The sequence below is a fragment of the Heloderma suspectum genome, chromosome 14 (assembly GCF_057233095.1).
Source record: "Heloderma suspectum isolate Gila_16-S chromosome 14, 16-S_ref, whole genome shotgun sequence".
Taxonomy (NCBI): domain Eukaryota; kingdom Metazoa; phylum Chordata; class Lepidosauria; order Squamata; family Helodermatidae; genus Heloderma; species Heloderma suspectum.
Window position 1 is genome coordinate 20,776,230 of NC_139471.1, and position 24,262 is coordinate 20,800,491.

General features: G+C 46.8%; 1 protein-coding gene across 2 annotated transcripts in view; it reads right to left on the reverse strand.

Annotated features, from left to right (window-relative positions):
* The window catches only part of DNM1 (dynamin 1), a 170,312-nt gene that overhangs the window by 73,362 nt on the left and 72,688 nt on the right, over positions 1 to 24,262 (reverse strand). For both annotated transcript variants that reach the window (XM_084820709.1, XM_084820708.1), the window contains exons 10-13: positions 23,778 to 23,916; positions 3,425 to 3,511; positions 2,447 to 2,517; positions 173 to 224 (exon numbers count right to left, since the gene is read on the reverse strand). In XM_084820709.1, coding sequence (XP_084676835.1) covers positions 173 to 224; positions 2,447 to 2,517; positions 3,425 to 3,511; positions 23,778 to 23,916 — 349 coding nt within the window. The remainder of the gene's footprint in view (positions 1 to 172; positions 225 to 2,446; positions 2,518 to 3,424; positions 3,512 to 23,777; positions 23,917 to 24,262) is intronic.

Below are 24,262 nucleotides of genomic sequence, written 5' to 3' on the forward strand. Positions count from 1 at the left end.
CAAGGGAATGGAGTATTTTGCCCCTGTCTCATGGGCTGGATGAGATGGCTTTCAGGTTCCTTCCCTCTTCACAATCCTGTTAACAAAATCTTCCATCGCCTGCAAAGCAAACGTCCATCCATCTCACGGCTTTGAAAGGTGGCCCGGGATGCCAACGAAAGATGTCGCCTACCTGATTACCAGCTGTTTTCTTCTTGCTCATCTGGCTGCTCCTCTGCTGAGCACTACAGGACAAGCCAAACAAGAGGGAAGACATTAGAAACTTCTTCGGTTTGGGACTACTAAACTGCATTCAGATTTTCTGGCCTCAGCTTCACGTTTAGCTTGAATTCTTTTCCTTGATGTGCTCAGCCCCTCCCATTCCTCTAGCAAGGGGGGTGGGGGCTGCGTGCTGATAAGCATTGGGACCACAATGCACTGGGAGGGGGATTTACCCTTTCCTGCCCCACCACGGTCCTGATGAAAATCCCTCAGCCCACCCTGGAAGCTGTTTTTAGTCCCAGCATGGTGAGGGGAAAGTGGATAGGGAGACATTTTTCTCCCTCTCTCATAAGACTAGAACCCAAAGGGGTCCTCCCATGAAGCTGATTGGTGGGAGATTCAGGATGGATAAACGAAAGTTCTTCTTCACACAGCGCATTGTCAAACTGGAATTTGCTACCACAAGACGTCGTGATGGCCACCAATTCGCATGGCTTTAAAAGAGGGTTAGACAAATTCCTGGAGGAAAAGGCTATCAATGGCTACTAGTCCTGATGGCTATGTGCTACCTCCAGTATCAGAGCCAGTATGCCTACATTCACCAGTTGCTGGGGAATGTGGGCAGGAGGGTGCTGTTGCACTCATGTCCTGCTTGTGGGTTCCTGGTCGACAGCTGGTTGGCCACTGTGCGAACAGAATGCTGGGCTAGATGGACCCTGGGTCTGATCCAGCAGGGCTCCCCTTATGCTCTTATGATGAAAGCTCCCATTGCCTGCAACGGGAGATCAGCTCCTGCAACCAGGCCCAGCCCGAGACATTCTGCTGCCTGGGGCAAAGGACAAGATAGTGTCCCCTCTGCCATTGCACCCCTAGGAGCCAATCAGACTGGCAGTTGAATCTTACTTGGACACTGGTGATGGACAGCATCCTCCAGTCAGTGGTTGGACAGCACCCTCCTGTATCCGCTGAGGATAGCTTAGCGGTTGTAGGACAGGCCACATGGGACACACAGCAGAGGGGAACAGCCAAGGGGCTCCCTTCGCTGCCCCCTCCACACCTCTCAGCCCCGGCCGGCCGAGGCAGCCACCTCACTCTGTCCAATGGCAGGGTCGGCCCTGGGAGCAACACTGGATGCTTCCAGATGGAGGGCTCCGAGTGCTACCCAGGGCCAGCATCAAGGGTAGACATGGTTGGGCACTTGCCAGGGGCCCACACCTCCTGGACCTGCTCCTCCTCTTCCCCACGGCAACCTGCTTCTTCACCTGCCTCTTGCTCTGGCTCAGTCAACACTGGTGGTGAGAAGAAGGAGCAGCAGATGCCGCCGCCAACTTGCTCACCGACTCTCTGCCTGTCAAGCAAGCCAGTGGGAGCGAGGAGGAGGAAGAGGAGGAGGGGCAAGAGCAGCAGGTGACCGTGGCGACGAGAAGGCAGGCTTGCCAAGGGAGGGGGCCCACGGGGTTCTGCTCCTCGAGGGCCCTCAAAAACCGAGAGCTGGCACTGGTGCTACCAATCGAGAGGCACTGTGCGCCTATCCTGTCTTTTCCTCCTTAATTCATTTTTTTCAGGTACAAAGAAAGACAGAAGAAGTGGTGGGAAAACATGGGAGGTGACATGTTCTGAGAACCCTGTAAAATCCCATGTTTGAGGCTGGGCGACTGCAGGAGAAAAGCCTCGCCTGGGAGAACCCATTCTCTTTCCTAACTGGGCAACTATTACTGATTCTCAACCACCCTTAAGCGGAGGAGGAGGCCAGGGGTAAAAATGATCAGGAAGGGATGGAAATGGTAAAGCATGATGAAGTGCAGACCCAAGACCAGTGGTGGGATGCTGGTGTCACCTCCCACCCCTCTCAGACTCCGAGCTTAGCTGCAATCCTTACAGAAGCTGGGGCGGAAAGGAATTTTCCTGGCAACAATATCTTGTTCCCTGCAGTAATGCAAAGTATTTTGGGGTGGCTTGGTACTGAATGGGCAATTCAGACCCATGAGCTTTGCAAAAAGACCAGCTCCTGGTGGAGAGGAAAACTGCTAGAGCTGGTTTGTTGATATGGATCAACACAGCTGACTGCATTTTTGGACTCTCCTTGGGGTTGTGACTATGGAGGCTGTCATGGTGAGCACCTGCATTTTAAAGTTTACCACTGCACCACTGTGCAACCCATCACCTAGTTCATCACAAAGAAATACTACTATAATATTACGGAGTTCCAGAAAAACATGCAATCCATGCCATCGCTGGTGCTTACTTGGCAAATCCGATGAAATCTTCATGGTTGGTATTCATGTAAGCCAGTTCAATGTCTATCAGGAGCATAACCTGGGGAAAGAAGATACAAACAGAGGAATGAGAAAGGGACAAGGGGCGATGTCAATGGATTTACAGAGGGATTTACAGAGTGGGTATGTACATCACCCTCATACCATTTTACAACAGTTTCACTGAAAAAGGAATTATCAGTACCCAATTACTAACAATTATTGGTAATAATAATCAATAATAATTAGTACCCAATTTCTCTAAAATCACAATCACTGATGCAGAAAGTTTGGGAATTGGTTGTAATGTAAAAACTACTTAGGCAAAATGCTTTGCACCCTAATTTGAAGGGTGATTTCTTGTTGACTCAAAAGAAGGGATATGTAAAAAGTGAGAAGTCCACTTTAGGCAGGAGATGCTGCGGGGTGTGGAGTGGGTAGAGATGCCTGTGCCATGTGACCAGCTCTATGCCCCTTAAGCTACTCTTCTGCCCCCTGGTGGAGTGGAGGATGCTGCTGAAATAAGATTCAACTGGCTGTCTGGTCAACTTTTGTACATGGAATCAGAAGAACTGGGGAAGCGCTATCGTATCCTTTACCTCAAGCATCAAAATGCTGTGGGTCAGCCTTGTCTATATTTATATTGTGATACTGACATAGACAAAACTTTATTTCTATTTTTTAAATAAACCACATTTTAATTATTTGAGAGTAGGTCGTACTTTGTAGTTTAGATGTGTTCGGTCTCTTGTAACTCTGAAAAGAAAGTGCATCTGTCAAAATAGGTTATAGTGTCTGCGAGTATGAAACACTGGTTAATGTACCACTGTTTTGAAAAATCTTTAAATAAAGGTAGTTTTATTTTAAAATTGCACATGCCTCACGTCTTCCTGAGCATGTATATTAGTGTGCTATGCTGCATACGTTATGCGTGTATATGTACAAATGTGAAGCCTCTCCATACATACCTGATCCTTGGTCCTGCCCTCTCGCTCACGGATGTGGGTCGTAACTATTCGTTCCATTTCCTCCCGTAGATGAGGATATTGGCTGAGCTGCACAAAGAGAGAAGGGGGAAAAAACATGTGCATATAGGGAAATATTGGGGGTGGAAGGAAGGAGACCAGGCAAACATTGCCACCCCTTCCAAGCCTCATCAGAAAGCTTGGGAGTTGGGATGGGGGGGTGCGAGCAGGGAGGCATAGAGGGGGTGCAGAAAACAAAAGTTGCAGAGAGATTTTCCAAGTTCCAGCCAACATATGAGGTTCTTCCTTACTAAACCAAGCATTTTGAGTCAGTCTTATTTGACCTTCTTCAGAAGCAGCCTTGGGAGAACCAAATTTCCTCACAGCAGAGAACATCCTGACTTCTCAAGAGAACAACCATCTGTCTGCATCTGAGTCTTGGCTCAGATGACTTAAAAAAAAAAAATCGCCTCCAAATCCATATTGGTTTCCTATGAGAGATGTTTGAAATCCGGGTTATGTGGCCAGGTTTCATCATACTGCATAAGGCGTTTAGGTGCATCCAGACAAGGCTTTTGTCTTGCGATCGCTTAGCTTCAAACAAAAGATTTTACAGGGGATCTAGATGCTGCCACACCCCATTTGTAACCTTCCTGTGTTTTCCTACCACTCCTTCCATCTTTTATCTTGCCAGAAAAAAAGGAGAAAACTTCCGAATAGCTGCAGAATGCCTTTTGAGTGGTAGTGCTGAGAGTCCTTTGTCTGGAAGCTACCCCCAGTGGGTTCTCTGAGGAAACTCAGAATGAACATGCATCGTCTTCACAAAAGGGATCCCAAGCCTGACCTCAGCCCAGGCCGCTACAAATGGTGGGATATAAATGAGTTTGATTAGGGCCGGCCCTACCGTTAGAGTGAAGCAGTCACCTCCTGCGGCAGATGCTAGAAGGCAGCAGCAAGGTGTTGGTGGAGAGAGCTCACCCCCTAAGTCAGCCTGCAACTTTCAGGGGCAGTGGAGGTCACTGCCCTATTATGAGTGTTGAAGACAGATCCGTCTGCCAGTCCAGTTGGCTTTTGTACATGGAGTAGGAGGGGGCGCCATCTTGTCCTTTGCCTTTGGCAGCAAAAGCTCTTGGGCTGACATTGAGTTTGATTAACCTGTCCCTTCCAGTTAATTTCTAAAATGGCAGGCACTTGTGTTTATGATTACCAGGAAGCCATGCACTCTTATCCTGGAACCCTGCATTCTCAGGGCTTTTTTACTTGAAGCTTTTAACCCACACTTTCCCTGTTAAGAAAAAAAAGTGATAATGGTCGTAAAGCATGGGAGAGGCTGTGGAGGATGACGACAACATGTAAAAGACATGCAAACTACCATGAGTGAGCAATCACAAGCGCATAAGAAAAGCCTTGTCCAGAAAGGCTCTCATTGTAGATATGGGGAGAGAAACAACTAGCTGTGATTACCCAGTAGTAAGGTGCAGGCATTCTGCACATGCTCAGGATATTCCCTCCTTTATCTTACTAAACCTTAGCATTGACAATAAATTTGCGAGGCAGGGGAGTGGGGTTGAGCCCTAAGTGGCTCCTATGAGACCCATAAGGTTGGCCATAATGTGGGAACTCCCTCTCAGGGGAGGCCAGGTTCGCTCCCTGTCTGCTGTCCTCCCACTGGCAGGCAAAGGCCACCACTTCATCCAAGAAGGCCTTTGGCCTGTGAGGTCTGTGGGTTGGGTGCTGCTTTTATTCTGTCAGTGTATTTTAATGTGTATTATTGTTTTAAACTATTTTAAATTGTTTTTGTAAGCTGCCTTGAGTGCCATTTTTTGGTAGAAAGGTGGGCTACAAATAAAAGAAACGAATAAACACTCAACTGCCTGCAACGCCACTTCACATGTTAAAGCTATTGTGTACTAAGGGGACTTGGATTCCTGCATGGAGCAGGGGGTTGGACTCGATGGCCTTGTAGGCCCCTTCCAACCCAACTATTCTAAGATTCTAGTACTAAGGTGATTGGCACCTGGAGGGATTGCTCAGCTGTTCTGTTCTTTCCCCCCGAAGTTGGATTTTGTCAACTCCCAAAAGAAACCGGAGTGCCACGGAGAAAATATGGGAAATAATGATGTGATGAGATGACATCATACAGATGCCCTGAAAAATGTGAATAAAGCAAAAGGATGCTTCTGGATGGAGGGGTCTAGCGCTACTAATTAGAAGGCATTATGCAGCTATCTTGTCTTTTCTTTCCTAACAGATTTTCTATGGTAAGTAAACCGATGGAAGAAGCGGTGGGACACTATGGTAGGATTAAAACTGGAAGACATGGTCATCTGAACCCCTATAAAATTCTATGAACAAGGCAGGGCAATGGAATGATAAAAACTTCGTTTGGAAGGTCTGCTAATGTGGAAGCACCCAGAGATGTTGTGAAAGAGCCTCAAACTGAATGTTCACATATTCCTTTTAAAAATCATCTTCTGAAGGGACCAAAAGGGAACTTAGGCCTGTAAAAGGCCTCTGCACTTGTCAAACTCTGGACCACGATGCATGGCAAACTGGCTCGTGTAACAGAGGCAGTTTATGCAGTGGATCAGCAGCCAGATGCATGTTGCACCTTTTCCCAAACCTGGTGCGCTCAATCCATCATCCCCAGCCGCCAATCATCTTTGCAGTCACTTCTTGCAGGAATACATGCACATCGAAGTGTTTGGAATAAGCCAACATGTACTCAGATCGTATGAAATTAAATCAAAAGATGTGATTTTTATTGTAATGTTTGTCCAATTTATATCAGTCTGCAGTCTGAAGGTTCAGCAGTCTCTAATTTTTCCTTCAGCCCTCTTTTATGGACATGAACATTCTCTGTATTGCTTGCACGGTATTGTTCCTTCTTTTTCTTCTTAACTGCACTGAGCAGGGAATTGGACTAGATCAGGGGTGGAGAACCTGATACCCTCCAGGTGTTTTGGGCTGCCAACTCTCATCAGCCCTAGCCAGCATGGTCAATGGTTAGGAATGCTAGGAACTGCAGTCCAAAACAACTGGAGGGCACTGGAAGGCTGATCTCCAAGGTCCTTTTCAGCTCTACAATTCTATGTTTCTGTAGTCTAAAACGCCCAATCCAGTTTGCCTCTTCCATGCACAACTGGAAGCTTGTGAGCGTGAGGGGAAATGTTCCATGCACGCAACAGACTGCATGTTTTGGAAAACAAGAGCAGGTTGGCTCAGCCTTCTGTGCAGATCTCCAAATGCATTCCCACGCATGCATGGGTTACGCCTGGAGACAACGGACACAATGGTGATACGGTATAGATAACCAGCCTGTTCCTCCAGACTGGCTGACCACATCCAAATGCAGAGGCAAAGGCATAACCTGCATCAAGGTACGCCACACGCTATACTAATTGCTGAATCTTGTCATTTTGCACATAGCCGTCTCTGAATGGAGCTCAAAAGTCAAGATATTTGAGCAACTTCTTTTATTTTGCCACGCTTAACCTTGAATAAATCAATACACTGGAGAAATGTATTTTGGATTTATAGTGGTTCACTATAACAACAGTGGAGATGCCGTTGACAAAGCAATTGGCTCTTTGGGTGGCCCATTAGTTGCCGAGCATCTGCCGTTAGTTGCCATTAGTTGCCCTCCTACCTTATGGGATGTCTTTTGGCATATAAGCCTATGACAAGCAATTTTATTTCAGAAGGCACCTAATGCCCCAAGTTGTTGTTGTCTTTTATAAAGGGGAGACTTTTATGGTGTTTTTATATTGATCACATTTAAAATTTTTGCAACACAATCCTGTTTGGAAGTACGTCCCATTGGGTATGCCCAGGTAAGCGTGTATAAGATTGCAGCCTCAATCGTGATTAAGAATTGCTATATTTTGGCATAAGTACTCAACTGGTGGAGCTTTTAAGACTGCAAGCTGCTTTACATTTTTGAAAGGATCATGGAACAGAAATATAAACATAAATACAAATTAATTATGTTAGTTTCATCTGGCACTGCAACTTTGGTTGGAATTAAAATTCACTGAACTGGGGGTTGGCTTGCTATGTGGTCTAGTGCTTGAAGAAACTGTATAGACTATAAATCGCTCCAACGTATTTGGAAACAGTACAGTATTGGGAGAGTTTTGCTGCTCTATACTGAAGCATCTGGGTCTTATTTACAAGTTCCATTACTGCAGTCTGTGCCAGTGAAAGGCAATACAATTAAGGCTCATTAGGGAGGTTTTGGTTACATTGTTAAGCAATCAGCATTGTTAGTATTATATGCTGTGTTACCTTGCAAACTTAGAGAATCCCCCAAGACCGGGGTAGGGATCCTTATTTTTTTTCTGCCAAGGCCTGCATTCCCTCCGGGATGCTGGGCAGAGGCCACATGCTGGTGGTGGGCAAGTCCAGAGTGGGCGAGACCACCACTTTTCTCTTTCTCTCCGACTCTCCCTTTCTCTCTCTCTCCCCCCTCTCTTTCTGCTATCCTCTTCTCTTTCTCTCTCCCTCTTCCTCTCCACCCAGCGGGCTGCCAGGGAGGGACTCATCTGAACTGATCGCTTGCTGATGGCTTCTGAAATTAGGCCAAGAGTGGCAGGAAACTAAGCCAAGGGCTGCCTGTGGTGCGAGGGCTGCCAGTTGCCCATCCCTCCCCTAAGGAAGGAACTTATGAGCTGAACCTTGCATTACTTGCTTAGATTGAAACTGATAGGCAGGACTATAACTCAGACAATGTGGCTGCAATCCTATGCAGACTTACCTAGGAGTAAACCCCACTGAACACAATGGGATTGGCTTCAGAGCAAACATGCATAAGATGGCACTGTAAATAAGTCAAATTAGGACTGCACATATTCATGTCTTAAAAGCGGCTTATATAAACTATCGTCTTTCAAGGTGAACCTTGGTCACTCCATAATGTGGAACTGTTGAGTGGGACCAAAGTCATTTTGAAGAGAAGACACCATTTCTTCACTCTGCATTACCAAGACTGGAAGGTCTGAATATTTCTCTAGCGCAGCCTTTCCCCAACCGGCATCCTCCTTATGAGTTGGATTACAGCTCCCATCATCCACAGCCAGCATGCCATGTTGGCTGGGGATGATCGGAGTTGTAATTCAACACTTCTGGAGGGCACTGGCGAAGGCTGCTCTAGAATCCAGCGGAAGCTGGTGGCTCCGATGTCAGTGGGGCGGCGAATCCACTCCGGGTTTCAGTCAGAACCAGTCAGAACGCTAAAGGAGCTATCCAAGGTGTGAAGCCCAATGTGAAACCCAGAGCAGATTCACCGTCCCACTGACCTCAGAGCCACCAGTCTCCACTGCTAGAATAATTAACTGACTATGGCTTTAGAAAGAGATAGAGGGCTTCTCTACATGAGGCTGAAATCCCACACCCTTACCGGGGCTTCTGCTTCTGGATTCTCTGCAGGATTAAGATCGGCTACTTTACATGTGCTTATTTCCAGGGATTTTCTTTCTTGGGTGTTCTATGTGTTTTATTATACAATCACTAGTTTGCACTGTGGTATAGCGCAATTGCAGAAATACTATTACCATGGAGAGAAAATAGTAGACTTTCCCTGTTAAGAAAAAAATCAAGAGAAAGGTCACAAAGCACGGGAGAGGCCCTGGAGGATGAGGATGTTGTGTAAAGGACCCGCAAACTACCAATGAGTAGTAGCTCAAGCTCAACTGCCACAAGCGCACAAAAAAGCTTCGTGTAGAGAAGCCCAGAAAGAAACACCAGGGCTCCTTTATTTCTTGCTGGTTAAGGCAGAAGAAATAATGTCAAAGAAACAGAAAAAGAACAGGAAATTGGAAAATCTTTCTCCCCTTTTTTTGTAGAAATAATACAAAATAATAACCATCCTAATGACACAAAATGAAGTACTCCGAGTTCAAAATGTTCTCCATTTATTCAAAACCTTGATCATTTGGTCAAAATTTACAAGCAAAATGGGAGGAAAAGAAAAAAAGAAAAGAAAAATCATCATAGTTGTGTTCACCAGAACTCATGCAGGGGAAAAGATAATAATTGGGGCATGCTCAGGGAAAGCACTAGCTGGGCAAATAGTAGATTACTGACACAGGACATCACATCCACAAGGGATCATGCATCGGAATACAAAAGGGCAAGTCAGGGCAAGGAAGGCGGTAGCACAAGCAGCACCCAGAAATGCCATGATCCTGAATGGGACAGCAGGCACACCTGAGAAAAGGGGGCTTGTTTGGAAATGGGTCGGCAAATTCAGGAGGTCTTTCATCATCTTCTGTGTCACCGTATTTCCCTCTTTGGGGCTTTTACCACGTGTCTTTTATTCCAGAACATGACAACTATAGGGGATGTCCCTAACTTCAGAACTTGGTTCCAGGCTACAGAACATGCTCTGTGACAGGTTGTGAGCAAGAACATCAGACCTGATACTCTTCTCCAGCTGGCCTCGGCTCCTTCCTCTCACCCCACATAGCCTCTGCCCCATATCTTTCTTTATTGTCCTTCCAGCTGCCTCACTCCAGTCATAGCTGCCCTGTTTCCTTATGATACTACATCTGTGAGGATGTGTAAAAATGGCCACTGCTGGAATGCAAGCATGGCGATACTGAAAACACACACATGGACATGGGCATTTCTACATGAGGCTTTTATCCCACACCTTTACCGAGGCTTATGCTTCTGGATACTTTGCGGGATTAAGTTCAGATCCTTTACACGTGCTTTTCTCTGGGGGGTTTCTTTCTCTGCCTTTCTATGTTTCAATATACAACCACTAGGTGGCACTGTGGTATAGCGGAATTGCGCAATTACACAAGACTGTCATTTCGCCATTTCTAAATAATACCAGACTTCCCTCACTAGGAAAAAAGCATGTTAATAGTTGGAAAGCATGGGAGAGGCACTAGAGGTTGACTATGTCATGTAAAGGACCCACAAACTACCACGAGTGAGCAGTCACAAGCAGACAGTAAAAGCCTCATGTAGGAAGGCTCTTTCTTTGTTGTCCTTCCAGCTGCCTCGCTCCAGTCCTAGCTGCCATGTTTCCTTATGACAATACGTCTGTGAGCATGTGTAAAAATGGCCATTGCTTGAACGCAAGCATGGTGATACTGAAAAAACACACACGTGTATGTTTCACAAGGGTAGGTGTGTGCGGAGCTACATTTCTCTCATTCAGTGACAGTTATATCACCTGTCACATTTAGTGCTGAAATGAATATCATACGCCTGACCTGAAACTTGTACATTATTGGTTTGCTGGTGGAATGTTTTCTTCCGGCAGGGCTTCTATGCTTTTAACGGCCACCTGACTTACACACACAAAAATAAGCAGGTGAAAAGGGCTGTAGCACAGTGCCAGGGCATATGCTTTGCATGCTATCCTGAACTAGATGGACCAAGGGTCTGACTTAGTCAGTAAAAGGCAGCTTCTTTTATTCCTAGTTAATTGAGCCCTTTATTTAGAACCACGAAGACTAGAAACTCACTTTATTTTTAGGTGAAGGACAATAGCTCAGAGCACCTGCTTTGCATGCCAAAGATCTCAGGTTCAATCCCCAGCATCTCAATGTAGGGCTGGGAAACCATGGTTGGGTTCACACTCCTGGCTGGGTTCACACATCATAATAAGCCACACTCAAGGATTTCGTATGGTTTGAGTGGGGGTTGTTGTTGAACCGTGGGTTGTTGTGTTGTTGTCAGGGTGGAAACTGAGCCTATAGAACCCCAGAGCAGTTCTGATTCTGAGGAGGATCAGCAATCCGTGGGAGAGGAGCCAGCTCATTCCTCACAGGCACAGCAGCTGGCAGAGATTCCTCCTGCCGGCATTCCTGAGATAGATAGTGACCCTGGCAGTGAGAGAGTGCAAGAACGGGGCTTGCTAGACGCTCGATGCAGACACAGGGAGCGACGAGCGATGGAGGGCGTGGAAAGGAGGCGTAGCGCCCTTTTGGCACGCAAGCAACAGCTCCCTCCCGTGGACCCAAGGGAAAGAGGGAGGATCTCTCCCTAGCCCATAAGTTCAGGGTCTTCAAGTGACTCTCCTTCAAATGGGGATCAACTGCCTACTCGGAGCATAGGCTACTCTGCTGTTCCTTACTTAATAGCTGGTGATTAGCATCTGAAAGAGTCATTAAGTTGTAATAGAATTAAAGCCTTGAAAAGAATCCTTTCATCTGTGTCTTGAGTTGGCTATTGGAGTCTACTGAAAGAGGCCGCTAGGGCGCTCCTGACAGTTGTGTGAAGCCAGCTGCATTAACAAACCATGGTTTGCTAATCATGAACAATCCATGAAGAGGATCCATTGTTTGTTGTTGGGTTGTGAACTGTGGGTTGTTCGTGGTTAACAAACCATGGCTCGTTAGCACAGCTGGGTTCACACAACACAATAACCCATGGTTCAACGACAACCCACACTCATTTCAACCTTGCTGTTAAAAGGCACAGGAGCAGAGCCACTGGGGGGGGGGGGAAGCGATGATCCTATGAAGGGGATCACACAGCAGCACAGCCTGTGGGCTACGGAGCATCTTGGCACTTCTAATGGGTGAAATGAAATCCGGAATCAGGCCTTCCAGGCCTGAAGGAGAAGTTATTTATTTGTACTATACCTTCGCCTCTTCTTCCCCAAATCTAAACATTTAATTCTCCCTTCAGCACCCGTTCACTTTCCCATCTCTTCTTACAGTACACACAGCACACAGCCACCCACGCAAAGGCATTCAGAAAACAGATGGATTCATTTCCTGTGTAGTTAACCAACGATTAGTAATGATCTTTTAGGGGATGGAATAGGATGTGGTTTTATAGCACAGGGCTGCCTCTGCCCTGTGACTGAAAAGAAGTAACTGAAATGGAATATGTGGGACAAAAAAAAATCACATTTGGAAGCAGGAAGACTTTCGGATGTTACACACACACACACACACACACACACACGGAGTCCCTAGCATGTAGGCCTAGAGACGCCTGGTTTAGTATGTCTCTTAAAATCCCTTAAGAATTTGCAGGGAATAAATGCACATGCAGGGCCGGAGTCAAGCACAGGCATGACTGGGCACCAGTCAAGGGCCCACATCCAGCAGGGGCCCACTGACACGAACCCCCTGGAGCTGCTCCTCCTCTTCACCACTGCAGCTGTTTTGTTCACCTGCCTCTCGCTCTGCCCCAGACAACAGTGCCATGGCCTCCATGCTCACTGGCTCTCCGCCTGCCAGACATGCAAGCGGCAGCCGTGATGGGAAAGAGGGCGAGGAGCAGCCGGCGACAGTGGTGGCGAGAAGGCAGACTTGCTGAGGGAAGGGGGCCTAGGGAGGGTGTCTCGCTCCAGGGCCCTCCAAAACCTGGAGCTGGAACTGGGCTCCTGCTTGTATCAGTCTAAAACAGCCTTCTCCAACCCGGTGCCCTCCAGACGTGTTGGACTGCAACTCCCATCATTCCCAGCCAGCATGGAGTTGCAATCCAATACATCTGGAGGGCAACAGGTTGCAGAAGGATGGCCTAAAAGGTAGCACAGCCTCGTGACATTCATGACTAAGGCATGTGTGGCTTCCACTGAAGGTTCTGAGGGGAAAGTGCCGTCGGCTGAAGCTCCTCCAGCAGATTTCCCTTCCCACCCAATCCTGCCTAGGAGTGGGGACTTCTGCGCTGTGGGATTTGGGTTTGGCTATACAGCTGCTACGGTCCCTTACTAGAGATATGAAGGCCTGGGGGGGGGAAGGGGGGACAATCCAGAAAAGTAAAGAAATAAGAAGAAAAAAATCCCCCCAGGACAAAAAAAGTGTCTGGAAAGAGATGGGGGGTTTCCCCCAATTTTTCTGGGTCACCCCACTCCACCCCCTGGGCTTCACATCTCTATCCCTCACCACGTTACTGCTGTCCTTAAAGTTATAAAAAAACTGAGTTAGGGAAAAGGGTCAAGGCTCCTCTGTAAGCAAAGAGTGGAACCAAATCAATTAGTATTGCCTTACACAGCAAGAGAAAAGAAGTTGCAAAGATGGAGGATTCCACAGAAATTTCAGGTGCTAAAGGAAAGGGTTGTGTATTATGTCTCTTGAAAAAGGTACAGGAACTAGCAAAGTGAAACTTGATCACCTATGAGCCCTTCACTCTAGCTTGGCTCTGACTCTGAGGGCCAAGCTAGAGGTGACATTAAGACCTGGTTTGCATGTAACAACAACCCAGAGTATAGGTTGAGTATGTGTTGTCCTTGAATCGTGGGTTGTCATTATGTGCAAACCCTGCACTTTGGTTTAACTACGGGTTGTTAACCACAAACAATCCAGGAAGAGAAGCCATGATTTGTTGTTGGGTTGTGAAGTCTGGATTGTTCATGGTTAATAATATAGAGTTAAACCATAGTGCGATGCGCGCACATAACAACCCATGGTTCAACAAAATGCATACTCAACCCATACTCTGGGTTGTTGTTACATCTGAATCAGGCCTAAAAGTTCTTGGCACCAATTAGGTATTTCCTTCCAATGCAAATAGAGGTTTCAGAGGAGGAGATTTTTCTTAGAACACCAACAGGGAAAGAAAAAGGTTACATTCCCCCTCCCTGCTGGGTGCGATCCCAATAATGAGCAGCATCACAACTTACATATGCATGTTAAATGCACAGATACATTTAATGTTGCCTCCGAAGCTTAGCCCTGACATCTCTTAGCCCAATTTACAAATGACTCTTAAAATATTTTTCCTTCATTTCCTATGTGTCTGTAATTCATACATCATCATGCACTGGCTAGAATGTCCATTCGATGGCAAACTTGCTCTGTTCTGCTTTCTGTCCTACATTAACAATATTCACATGGTCACAAAAATAAGCTTCAGAGGTTGTGTGAAAACACCCTTAAATCTACCCTATATTTTCCATCCCTTTGCACCTCCCCTCTCTGGGAATAGTTCTGTGTAGCTTGCCAGATCCAGTCCTGGAATACAGGAGAGAAACTGTGTGTGACTTCTAACATGTGCAACTTCACCTTTAATGGGTTATCTGAGTGGGGAAAGTAACATTTCAGGAGGCTAAGCCAGTTTTAACAAATGAATATATCAACATCAACTAATGGGCAAGCCTGTCTCCTTAAAGAGGTATGTGGCGCCCCCTGATGGTGTCCGTAGGTCCAAGAAAACAACATTCCGATTCCAGAATACAGATATAAGATGGCATTATTTGGAAAAGACCCGGAATGCCACCATTCCAGTCAAAGAAGCCAATCTGACCACCTCTTCTCTTAATTTTCTTCATTATTTTCCGGAGTTTGGATTTCCAGATTTGGGGGGAAGCAAATAAAAGAGGTTTTCAACATGCAAGTCTGAACTAGGGAGGCCTGCAGCAGGATTTTATTCTGAAACAAATGGAGGGCGTGAGGAACAGGGGTGCGCTAACAAGCAATTGCCCTTCATCTGATTGACTTCTGAATTTCTAGCTTAAAAAACCCAAACCGGTCGGGTCCCTCTCCTGCCACGTGACGGCAGAGCACTTCTTAATGGCGCAACGGTGCATCAGAAGAGCGCTGCTCCTCTTTCTCCAAAAGGAGCTGGGGAACCTGAAACAGCGCAATGGTTTAATTCAGTAGATGGTATCATCTGCGGATGAACGGGTTACAAGGCAGCTGAGGAGTTGGTGAGTGCTTCTGTTGTAGTGGCAGATGTGGCAGTGGCCACTGGGCGGTTGCAACTTGCAGCCACAAAGGCAACGTGAGGTTTCCTACTGATGGCTACACCAGTGGCTTGTCTGCAGACCTTTCTTCCACAGCCTTAACATTGGGATGGGATCAGGTGCAACGTTCACTAGACTAGGGCCTGTTTCCTCCATTACTGGCACAGGGGCTGACCTGATGCATTCACTGCTCTGGACACAGAGGGCAGATACAAAACAATGCGATAGTACCCACGTGTGATCCAGCCGCATGCCAGCTTAAATAAAGCCAACTAGCATGTTCACGCTGTAGCTTGTAAATCCTCACGGTTGAACAAATCTCGACACCTCTTGTTTATGCCCATTGAATCTCAGCTCTTCTCTCAAGCCCAGGACTGATGGCATGGGTAGGCACGGTTGGGAACCTGCCAAGGGCCCACACCTCAGCAGGGGCCCATTGACAAGACTCCCTGGACTTGCTCCTCCTCTTCTCCATTGCAACCTGCCTTCTCGCTCTGGCCCAGATCACGGTGATGGTGAGAAGGAGGAGCAGGAGATGCCGTGGCCTCCTTGCTCCCTGCCTGTCAAGCACATGGGAGCAATGATGAGAAAGAAGATGAGGAGCAGAAGCAGCTGGCTATGACGGTGGTGAGAAGGCAGACTCACTGAGGGAGAGGGCACATGGAGGCTGACTTGCCCAAGGGACCCCCAAAATCTGGAGCCAGCACTGCACAACCCTACTGTCCATGAGGGTCTTCCAAGCATCCTACCCTTACTGACAAACCATAACCTGTACTCTGACACTTATCCCTAGTTATCCTCTCTCTGCATAAGACTGCTCCCCTGGTTTCAGTGTGCATGCATGTCTGCGCATGTGCGTGTGTGCATGCACGCATAGTGGGATTTTTGTTATAGTTCTCTCTTGGATTTCTTTACCTTGTTGCTACACTTTCTGATGGTGGACGTTAGCTCACTCACTACCATGTCCACACACTTCAGACACGGCTCCTTTAGTTTCTGCACCTGTTTTTTCACTATGGCTTCAAAAGCGAGGTCAGGTGTGAAGAGACCCGTTCTGCACGGCAAAAGGAGCAGGGAGAGGGAAAGAAGCAACAAGGAAGAAAGAAGTGTGAAGCAGATAGAGGGGGAGAAGAAGAGATAGAGATCAGATAGAGGGGATGGGGTGGGGGGAGAAAGGAAAGAAAGAAAGAAAGAAAGAAAGAAATCAAAAGGGAGGAGAGAAGAGAAAAACACAAGGCAAAAATGAGAAGTGAGATTTTTGGTTCACTCCACACAGGCAAATCTAACTCAGGTGAGCATCACTAAAGGGCCCCAAGTGCTGCCAAGCATCAGGTGAGTTTTGCAGGATGAAGAAAGGATAGAATGCAAAACCGCAAGCTGGGGTGTGATCAACGAAATGGACAGATGGGTACATGCAGGGATCTATTCCTCCTCCCCACCCAGGTCTCTCTCTGACACGCAATGGAGGCTGAGAAGATCAACCCTTCTACTCCCTGCTTAAGAGCCTCGCTGTGGTGTCAACTTATCTCCCCTCCTCCCTTAGGGTGCTGGGTTGCTTGCAAAGCAAGCCTACATCGTAGGAACCTTGAAAATGCAACAGAGGAAGGATTAAAAACAACACGAACATTAGGGAGAAGGCCACCGCCAGCCATCCCCAACCTGGTGCCCTCCAGAGGTTTGGGACTACAACTCTGACTTGGATTCCTGCACTGAGCAGGGGGTTGGACTTGATGGTCTTGTAGGCCCCTTCCAACCCTACTATTCTATGATTCTATGAACTCACATTGCTGCCCTTGCTGGGGCAGACTGGAGCTGTAGGCCAAAACCTCTGGATGGTGACAGGCTGGGAAAAATTTGACCTACAGACTCACTTCTGGGGGAGTTTCATGGCTTTTTTTCTTGAAGGACATGAGTTTAATTTCCTGTTTGATATTGTCACAGAGCATGTGTATATTCTTGCACAAGTGTTTTTCTTTTAAATCAGAATTCTGCGTTGTTATAAAGCTACATATTGCAACCTGCACAAATTATATATATTTGGTTCTTTGGCACAATTCCCCCACCGCTAGATATAGAAAGGGGTAGAGAGATACGGCATCTGCATGCTGGAGATCTTCCTAGTCCCTCCACAGCTTCCATGATTTCACCAGGCACTGACCACACACTGAGGGTGCCTACAGACATAGCTTAAAAAAAAAAGAACCTGATGTGCTTTTTTTCCTACCAGGGAGTAAGCCTGGCTTCTCTCCTTTGCAACATTTTGGACAGGAGTACTTATCAGTAAATCCAATGCGGATTGTACATTCCCCTACGTTGCACAGGGCCTGTTTTTTTAAAAAACAACACACACACACACAAAATGTACAGCACCGCTTATGAGTTTAGCTACTTTGGCATTTGTTTGATGCCTTTTAAAACAGCCACACAAACTGTTTTTAAGGGCACAATCCTATGCAAGGAATACTTTTTATCAGCTTAGGCTGGTATACCAACTACGCCCTTATCTGGACAGAGATAGCCTAGCTACAGTTATCCATGCTTGTCTTCTCGTCTGGATTACTGCAATGCGTTATACGTGGGGCTGCCTTTGAAAACGGTCCGGAAACTTCAGCTGGTCCAAAATAGGGCAGCAAGATTGTTAACAGGGACTGGCCTGCGAGCTCATATTACACCAGTACTTTTCCAGCTGCACTGGCTGCCAGTCCATTTCCGGGCCCGATTCAAAGTGCTGGTGTTAACATTTAAAGCCCTTAACGGCTTGGGGCCAGGTTACCTGAAGGATCGCCTCCTCCCATATGTGCCTGCCCGGACCTTAAGATCATCATCAGCGGCCCTTCTCCGTGAGCCCCTGCCAAAGGAAGTGAGGCAGGTGGCTACTAGGAGGAGGGCTTTTTCTGTTGTGGCACCCCGGCTCTGGAATGAGCTCCCTAGTGAGGTTCGCCTGGCGCCTACATTGTACTCCTTTCGGCGCCAGGTGAAGACCTTTTTATTTTCCCAGGCATTTTAGCATTTTAGCTTTCTAAATTTTTATCTTTGCTGTTTTAAATCTGTATTTTAAACTCCTGTACTGCTGCTAGGTTTTATTGTGGTTGTATTGTTATATTGTGGTTTTAATGTTTTATATATTTTAAATTGTTTTATTGTGTGTTGTTTGGTTTTAATTTTTGTGAACCACCCAGAGAGCTTCGGCTATTGGGCGGTATAGAAATAAATAAATAAATAAATAAATAAATAAATAAATGCAGGTTTAGACAGGAAAAGGTCCTACAACTCCCAGCATGCCCTGCCTGGGGCATGCTGGGAGTTGCAGGACTTTTTCTCTGTCTAAACCTGCATAGGATTGTGCTCTAAAAGTGGGGAAGCTTCTGGGGAAGGAGCGTGTTTTGTTTAACATCCGTACATGAGAGCCAGGGGAAGGTGCTGGGTCTCCAGTGCCACCCTTTGAAAAATATCTAGGTCTGGAAGTTGCCATTTTAATTTCCCACAATGCCTCAGTGTGATGCTACCTTGGGATGTGGCAAACCCTCGGCCCATCAGTGCAGTGCACAGCCAGTCTCTGCCCCCCAATGCACAGAACCGGTTCCCCCCAAAATCAAGTCCAGGAAGCCGATTGTATGTATGAATAAAATGTGGTAGTGCGCTTCATAACAGCTGCACGTTTGGACACACTTTAGGAGCATTGGAGCAAGGCAACGTCTGGACGGGGCTTTGGAATAGAGTAAACCACCACCCATCCACTGAGTCGTCCCCTGGAAACGTAACTGGAGTACAAATCTATAACATCCAACGTCTTGTCTCCAGTTGGGAAAGCCTTAGAGGAAGGGTGGAAGCTTTTTATATTCTTGCTGGGATACCCTTTCTGCAAAGTACCACTGCTGAAGTTTGTTGTCTCTGCATCCTTAGCTCAGGGCTCCAGCTATGTTAAATACATAAGAGTGCAGTTCATCCGCACCATTTGGGTTACCCTGGTGTAAGTGTATAGGATCTGGATCTGAATTGGAACCACCTAGGATGGCCACTTGTGAATCTCCAAAAAAGAGTACATGCATCACCCAAAAAAGAGGGCAAAAGACAGTGATTTGCATAACATTTGCATATGCTAAATTATGTATATCTATGCAAATTTAGAAATGATTATGATTATGATTATTGAAACAGAAATACAGTCCATCCCACCATAATATAGAAGACTGTAACCAGGTGGCCTGCATGCCTGCCTGTTTCATTCGGCTGTCCAGGTGCTAACTGTGGATGGGGAAAAGTTCTTATGGGTATCTTTATCTTTAAACTGGGATTGGACTGGGCACCCCTTCAGACAGAGAACAACCAAAGAGAGGATGGCCCTCTAGCAGCCCTTCAAATGGAGTACTGTCCTCTGTAAAAGAGAACACATGGCTACCCCACTGCATGTGTGTACGGGAGGTTTAAAACTTCCCACCCAGCCACTTTCCCCCCCCCCCCAAATTCACCCACCACCACCACATGGAGCTAAAAAAAATAGGGGAAAATCCATTGGCGTCAATGGGAGTTTTCTTTCTTTTTTATAAATCCACCCAGGGGGCTGGGTGGATTTAGGAGGGGGAAGTTTAAACCTCCCATACCTGCGTGCAGTGGTTCCGATCCGGATTGGGGCTCCATGCGCTTACACTAAGGTAAACAAAATGGTGAGATCAGCTGCACACTATATATTTAACGCAGTGTGTGCTGTAGCCCTAAGACTTACTAACTGCATTTATGAGTCTACTGTCATATTCATCCCATCTGGCTTGAAGGGGCAAGGTGGAGCATGCATGATAGACAGTGAGTATTCTGAATTCAGTAGGATGTATTCAAGTAAGCCAGACGAGCTGATTACATGGGGTGAGGAAGGGAGGGCTAGGGTCGTCAAATTTTCTTTTTTTATAGACCACTTGAAAAATTGCTGGTGTGTGTGTTTTCATGGACCACTTTTTTTAATTCTACAAATCAAATCACATCCATCACATGCATTTTATTAGCCTTGGTCTTGTCTTTTCTAATGCAAGGGATGTGATGTGAAGGTCAGGTTCAGCAAAGTTACCTTTAATTGATAATATTTAGTAGGGGGAAAATGAGTATAGGCAACACCAGTGCTGTATAAAGAAAATCACAGGCCCCAGTCCGTGGCCTTTTTAGCCTGTTCGATAATTGGGCCCTGGTCAAAACAGCCACAATCGCCATCATCAGAAAGAATAAATCAAGTTCAGGGCCAAGTACAGTTATTCTTGACTATTCGGAAACCTTTCTGCATGGAGCTCATGGACCATCAGGTCTGTGAGTTTGAGAACTCCTGGCCTAGGGCTAATATCTGGAGGAGCTCCCACCAGGTTGGAGAAGGCTGTTCTAGAGCTTTCCTCCATGACCGTCTGCATCTCTGTTAAAACCTAGGCATCTTTGGGTCAAATAGCTTTACCCATATGAACATCCCCTTTTTGTTGTCAGTAAACTCTAAGCAACAAAGCACCCACTACAAATATCTCACTGGCTCTGCTCTTTGCCTTGCTTCCTGTTTTTTCTTTCTTTGCCGCCAATCATCTCTTGGCTCCTACAAGTCGCATTACCTGCATCTTCGTGTGCCTGCCACATCACTGATGGGAGCATTTCTAAAGCAGCCTGCCTGTGAATTTTGATAAAAATGTTCAGTTCTGGAAGCAGGGCGGCCCCGCTCTTTGCAACTGTGACCAACGTCCCCTTATGTGGATCAAAACCTTTATATTCAACCAAACCCACACAGTAACAGACGATCACTTTAATAAACTCTACTGTCTTTCTAGAAGACAGACCTGGTGAAACAAACTCACCAAGAAGCCCTGATGAAACAGGAGATCAAAGAAGGTAGTTATAGAACTCTAGTGTAATTAGACAGAGTTACGTCACAGTAACTACGATCTGGGTGTAAATCTGAGCTTGGTGAATCCATAATTGATAGCTCCTGTACCACAGACTCCCTGCACTCAAATAGGTTCCTACTGGCTCACATCTATGATATCGCCAACACACCTAGGACATCACCAATCCCCCCCCCCATTTCTGGGGCATTTTTCCCCTTTCTCCTCCTATCTCTCATAATTCCTTCTTGTTCAGATGTTACAGCCAGAGCCAGGTGCAAAACAACAGCTCACACAGGCAGATATAAGCTACACATTACAGTCCAGCGTGCCCCCTAAGCAACGCACAGCTGAGGGATTTGTGATGAATACCAGAACCAAGCCCACAAGTTCTTTTCTCCCAAAAATCCACTGCTGGGTTTCCACCAAGAATTCTTTTTCAGCAAAGTAAATTAAGAGGGGGAGAGAAACTTTAGTTGTTGGAATTATTAGACATTTGGGACTCAGAAACCCCTTGCTGATCTACTGCAAATCACCCAGAGATCTACCAGTAGATCCCAATCTACCGTCTGCCCACCCCTGCCTTAGAAGAAAACTAACAGGAAGCTCCTTCCCAGACCAACCCTTGGGCACCCTGTACTCACTGGGAAAAAAGGAAACCATCCTTCATGTCAGTTTTAGAAAAGGATTTCACTACAGATACAGATTTGCTACTCAGGGAAGTGGGAGTGGGTGTCATGGGAGAGGAAGAAAATGAAGGAGAAAGGAATATGAAGGGCAAATCAGTAAACAAATAGACAACACAGAGACAGAAAGGGGATCTGAAAAAAAGAACAGAGAATGGTGATCGACTAATGGGAAAATTAGCAGGGAAAGCTCGGGCGGGCAGACGGGGGACATGGAAAGTTGGCCCTTCCGATCCAGGTATTCAGATGACACTGCATACTTGGCAGCCCAAGGGCTTGTGCTTACCAGGCACTAATGGCAAATTTCTGGGTGCTCCCTGCAGCCACAGACCCCCCCCCACCAGCCCCCCAAAAGGATAGTAGGGTAGACAAAGAAAGCTCCTCCCAGCATTCTAGAACCTTGAGGAACCTGGGACAGGGGCCGCCCGCTTTGCCTAGGATGACAGCTAGCCATTGAGGCCTCTTGCCAAAGCAATCGTGAGTCTTGTCTTTCATTTTGGCCTCAGTCTGCCAAAAAGAACCTTCTAGAACACTCCTTCTTTCACCCTGCCCAGTTACCTGTTCCCAAATGGCTAGCAGCTGGTCCAACATGCCAAGAGTTCCAGGTGCCCATGCTTAAGAGAGTCAAATGCCATTTTTGTTGTTTGAATATGCCAGTGCCTGGGGAGGCAGCCTGAAGTAGCAGACCAGGGCCGAGAGAAGCAGCAGGTATTTCCCCAGTCTTTTTCACTCCTGCATTTTTTTTTTCAGCTTTAGAAAATGAGACTGGGGTGAGTGGGATTATGGCAGTTCTGTGCCCCACACCCCCATGACAGCCAATCAGTATGAAAGGTAGAAATCTCTAAAGCCACCCATTCCAAGAGGCTGGACGAGGCTGGGCAATCAAGAGAGGGGAGGCGTTTTTAGCTTAGTTCTGTTCAGCCACTTGCTGCTCTTCTGAGGCAGGAAAGAAACCAAGCCAATCAGAAAACATGCCAAACTGCAGAGGTGTTAGAATACATCCCTCAGGATTTGAAGGCCCAAGAGAGAGGCCTACACACGCTGATGGTGAAGACAGACATAGCATTTTAAGAGTGGCAGTGGTAGTTTGATAGAACTGTCAGTGGTCTTCCAAAAATGGGACGAGCTCTGGCAAAGACAACAATGGTTCTGCAGGTTTTCAGCATGGTTCACTTTGAACCAGGGAAAGGCTGGTGTAGACAAATCTATTGGCTAAAGCCTGGGACATCACTGATACACCTCCTGCACCAATTCCTGGAGCAGTTTTGCAACTGACTTAAAAATATATCCAAACATTTTTGGTAAAATGTGAAGGATAATGGATGTATTTTCAGAAGCAAGTATGTGCCAAAATGGAGGGAGGGAAACCCAGACAGTCGTCTTGGTGCATGAGAGGTGGGACAAGACACATCTCCTTGACGTGGGAAGCGCTAGGTCAGCCTTCCCCAAACTGCCCAGACATTTTGGACTTCAGCTCCCAGAAGCCCCAGCCAGCACGGCCAATGGTCAGGAATGCTGTAGTCCAAAATATCTGGCAGGGGAAGGCTATGCTAGGTAATACAGCTGCTGCTATGCATATCTGTAACACACGCTGTGGGTGAAGAAACGGCTACAGCCGCTCTTAGAATGCTACCTCTGTTTTCATCCCTATGGATTTGGTTTCCTATCCACATTCCAGGTTTGAACTGCTGAAGATCTCCCATCTTCTTAGGGAGCTGAAATTAATGGAGAAATTAGATACAATCATTGTGAAGGGGGAAAACCGCAACCTTTTGTTTCGTTGCCAGTGATGTTTTTAAGGAAGAAATGATCCTTCTGTATGGGAGCAGCCAGAATGCAGTTATCCCTCGTGGCATACAAACTTGTAGCAAGATTCCGGAATTTTAGAGCCCCCCCCACACACACTTCTAAGTGATTCGAGTGGAGGAAAGTGAACAGCTGACCCACACCCCTTACGCTTTTCCATCTGTTTCTGATTGGCTAGGAGACTCCAGGCTGGGTTCACTCAAGTCTAGTCATGCTGTTAAGGAGGGTGGTCAGGAGAGAAAACAACAAAATATATCACTGCCAGGCAAGGTCGTTGCCCAGATCACAGATGCTGTGCTTCAGCCAGTGGGGTAAGGGGGGGCATGAGCGTGCTCGAACTCCATGCTCCCCATCCGGGTTACCTTCTTGGTGCACTGTCTGACAGTATTGATTAACTCCGAAATGACCATATCCACACATTTCAGGCAAGGCTCTTTGATCTTCTTCACCTGCTTTTTCACAATGGTCTCAAAGGCCATGTCGGGCGTGAAGAGACCGGTTCTAAACGCCCGGGACGACGTTGACAAGACAAGGCAGAAGGGAAGGAGATAGGGCAAGGAAAACGTCACAGTGTTACATTTACGTTTCAGAGCCAGTTGCTCAGATCACAGGACAAAAAAAACCCAGCTGGGCTGCGGGCTGAGTGTGTAATGTGAGTGGGAACTGAAGTAGGAACCCGAAAACCCAGGAAAGAAAAGCTGTCATCAACAAAAGCTCCACCAAGGCAACAAAATCTGATTTCCGACAGGAACTTATGGGTCCAGCCAGAAGTTCTCAAAGGCAGGGAGAGCTTCCTGCTCGTGTGGGCTTTGGGTCTGCCAGGCTGACTATCCTTCCGCCTTGCAGC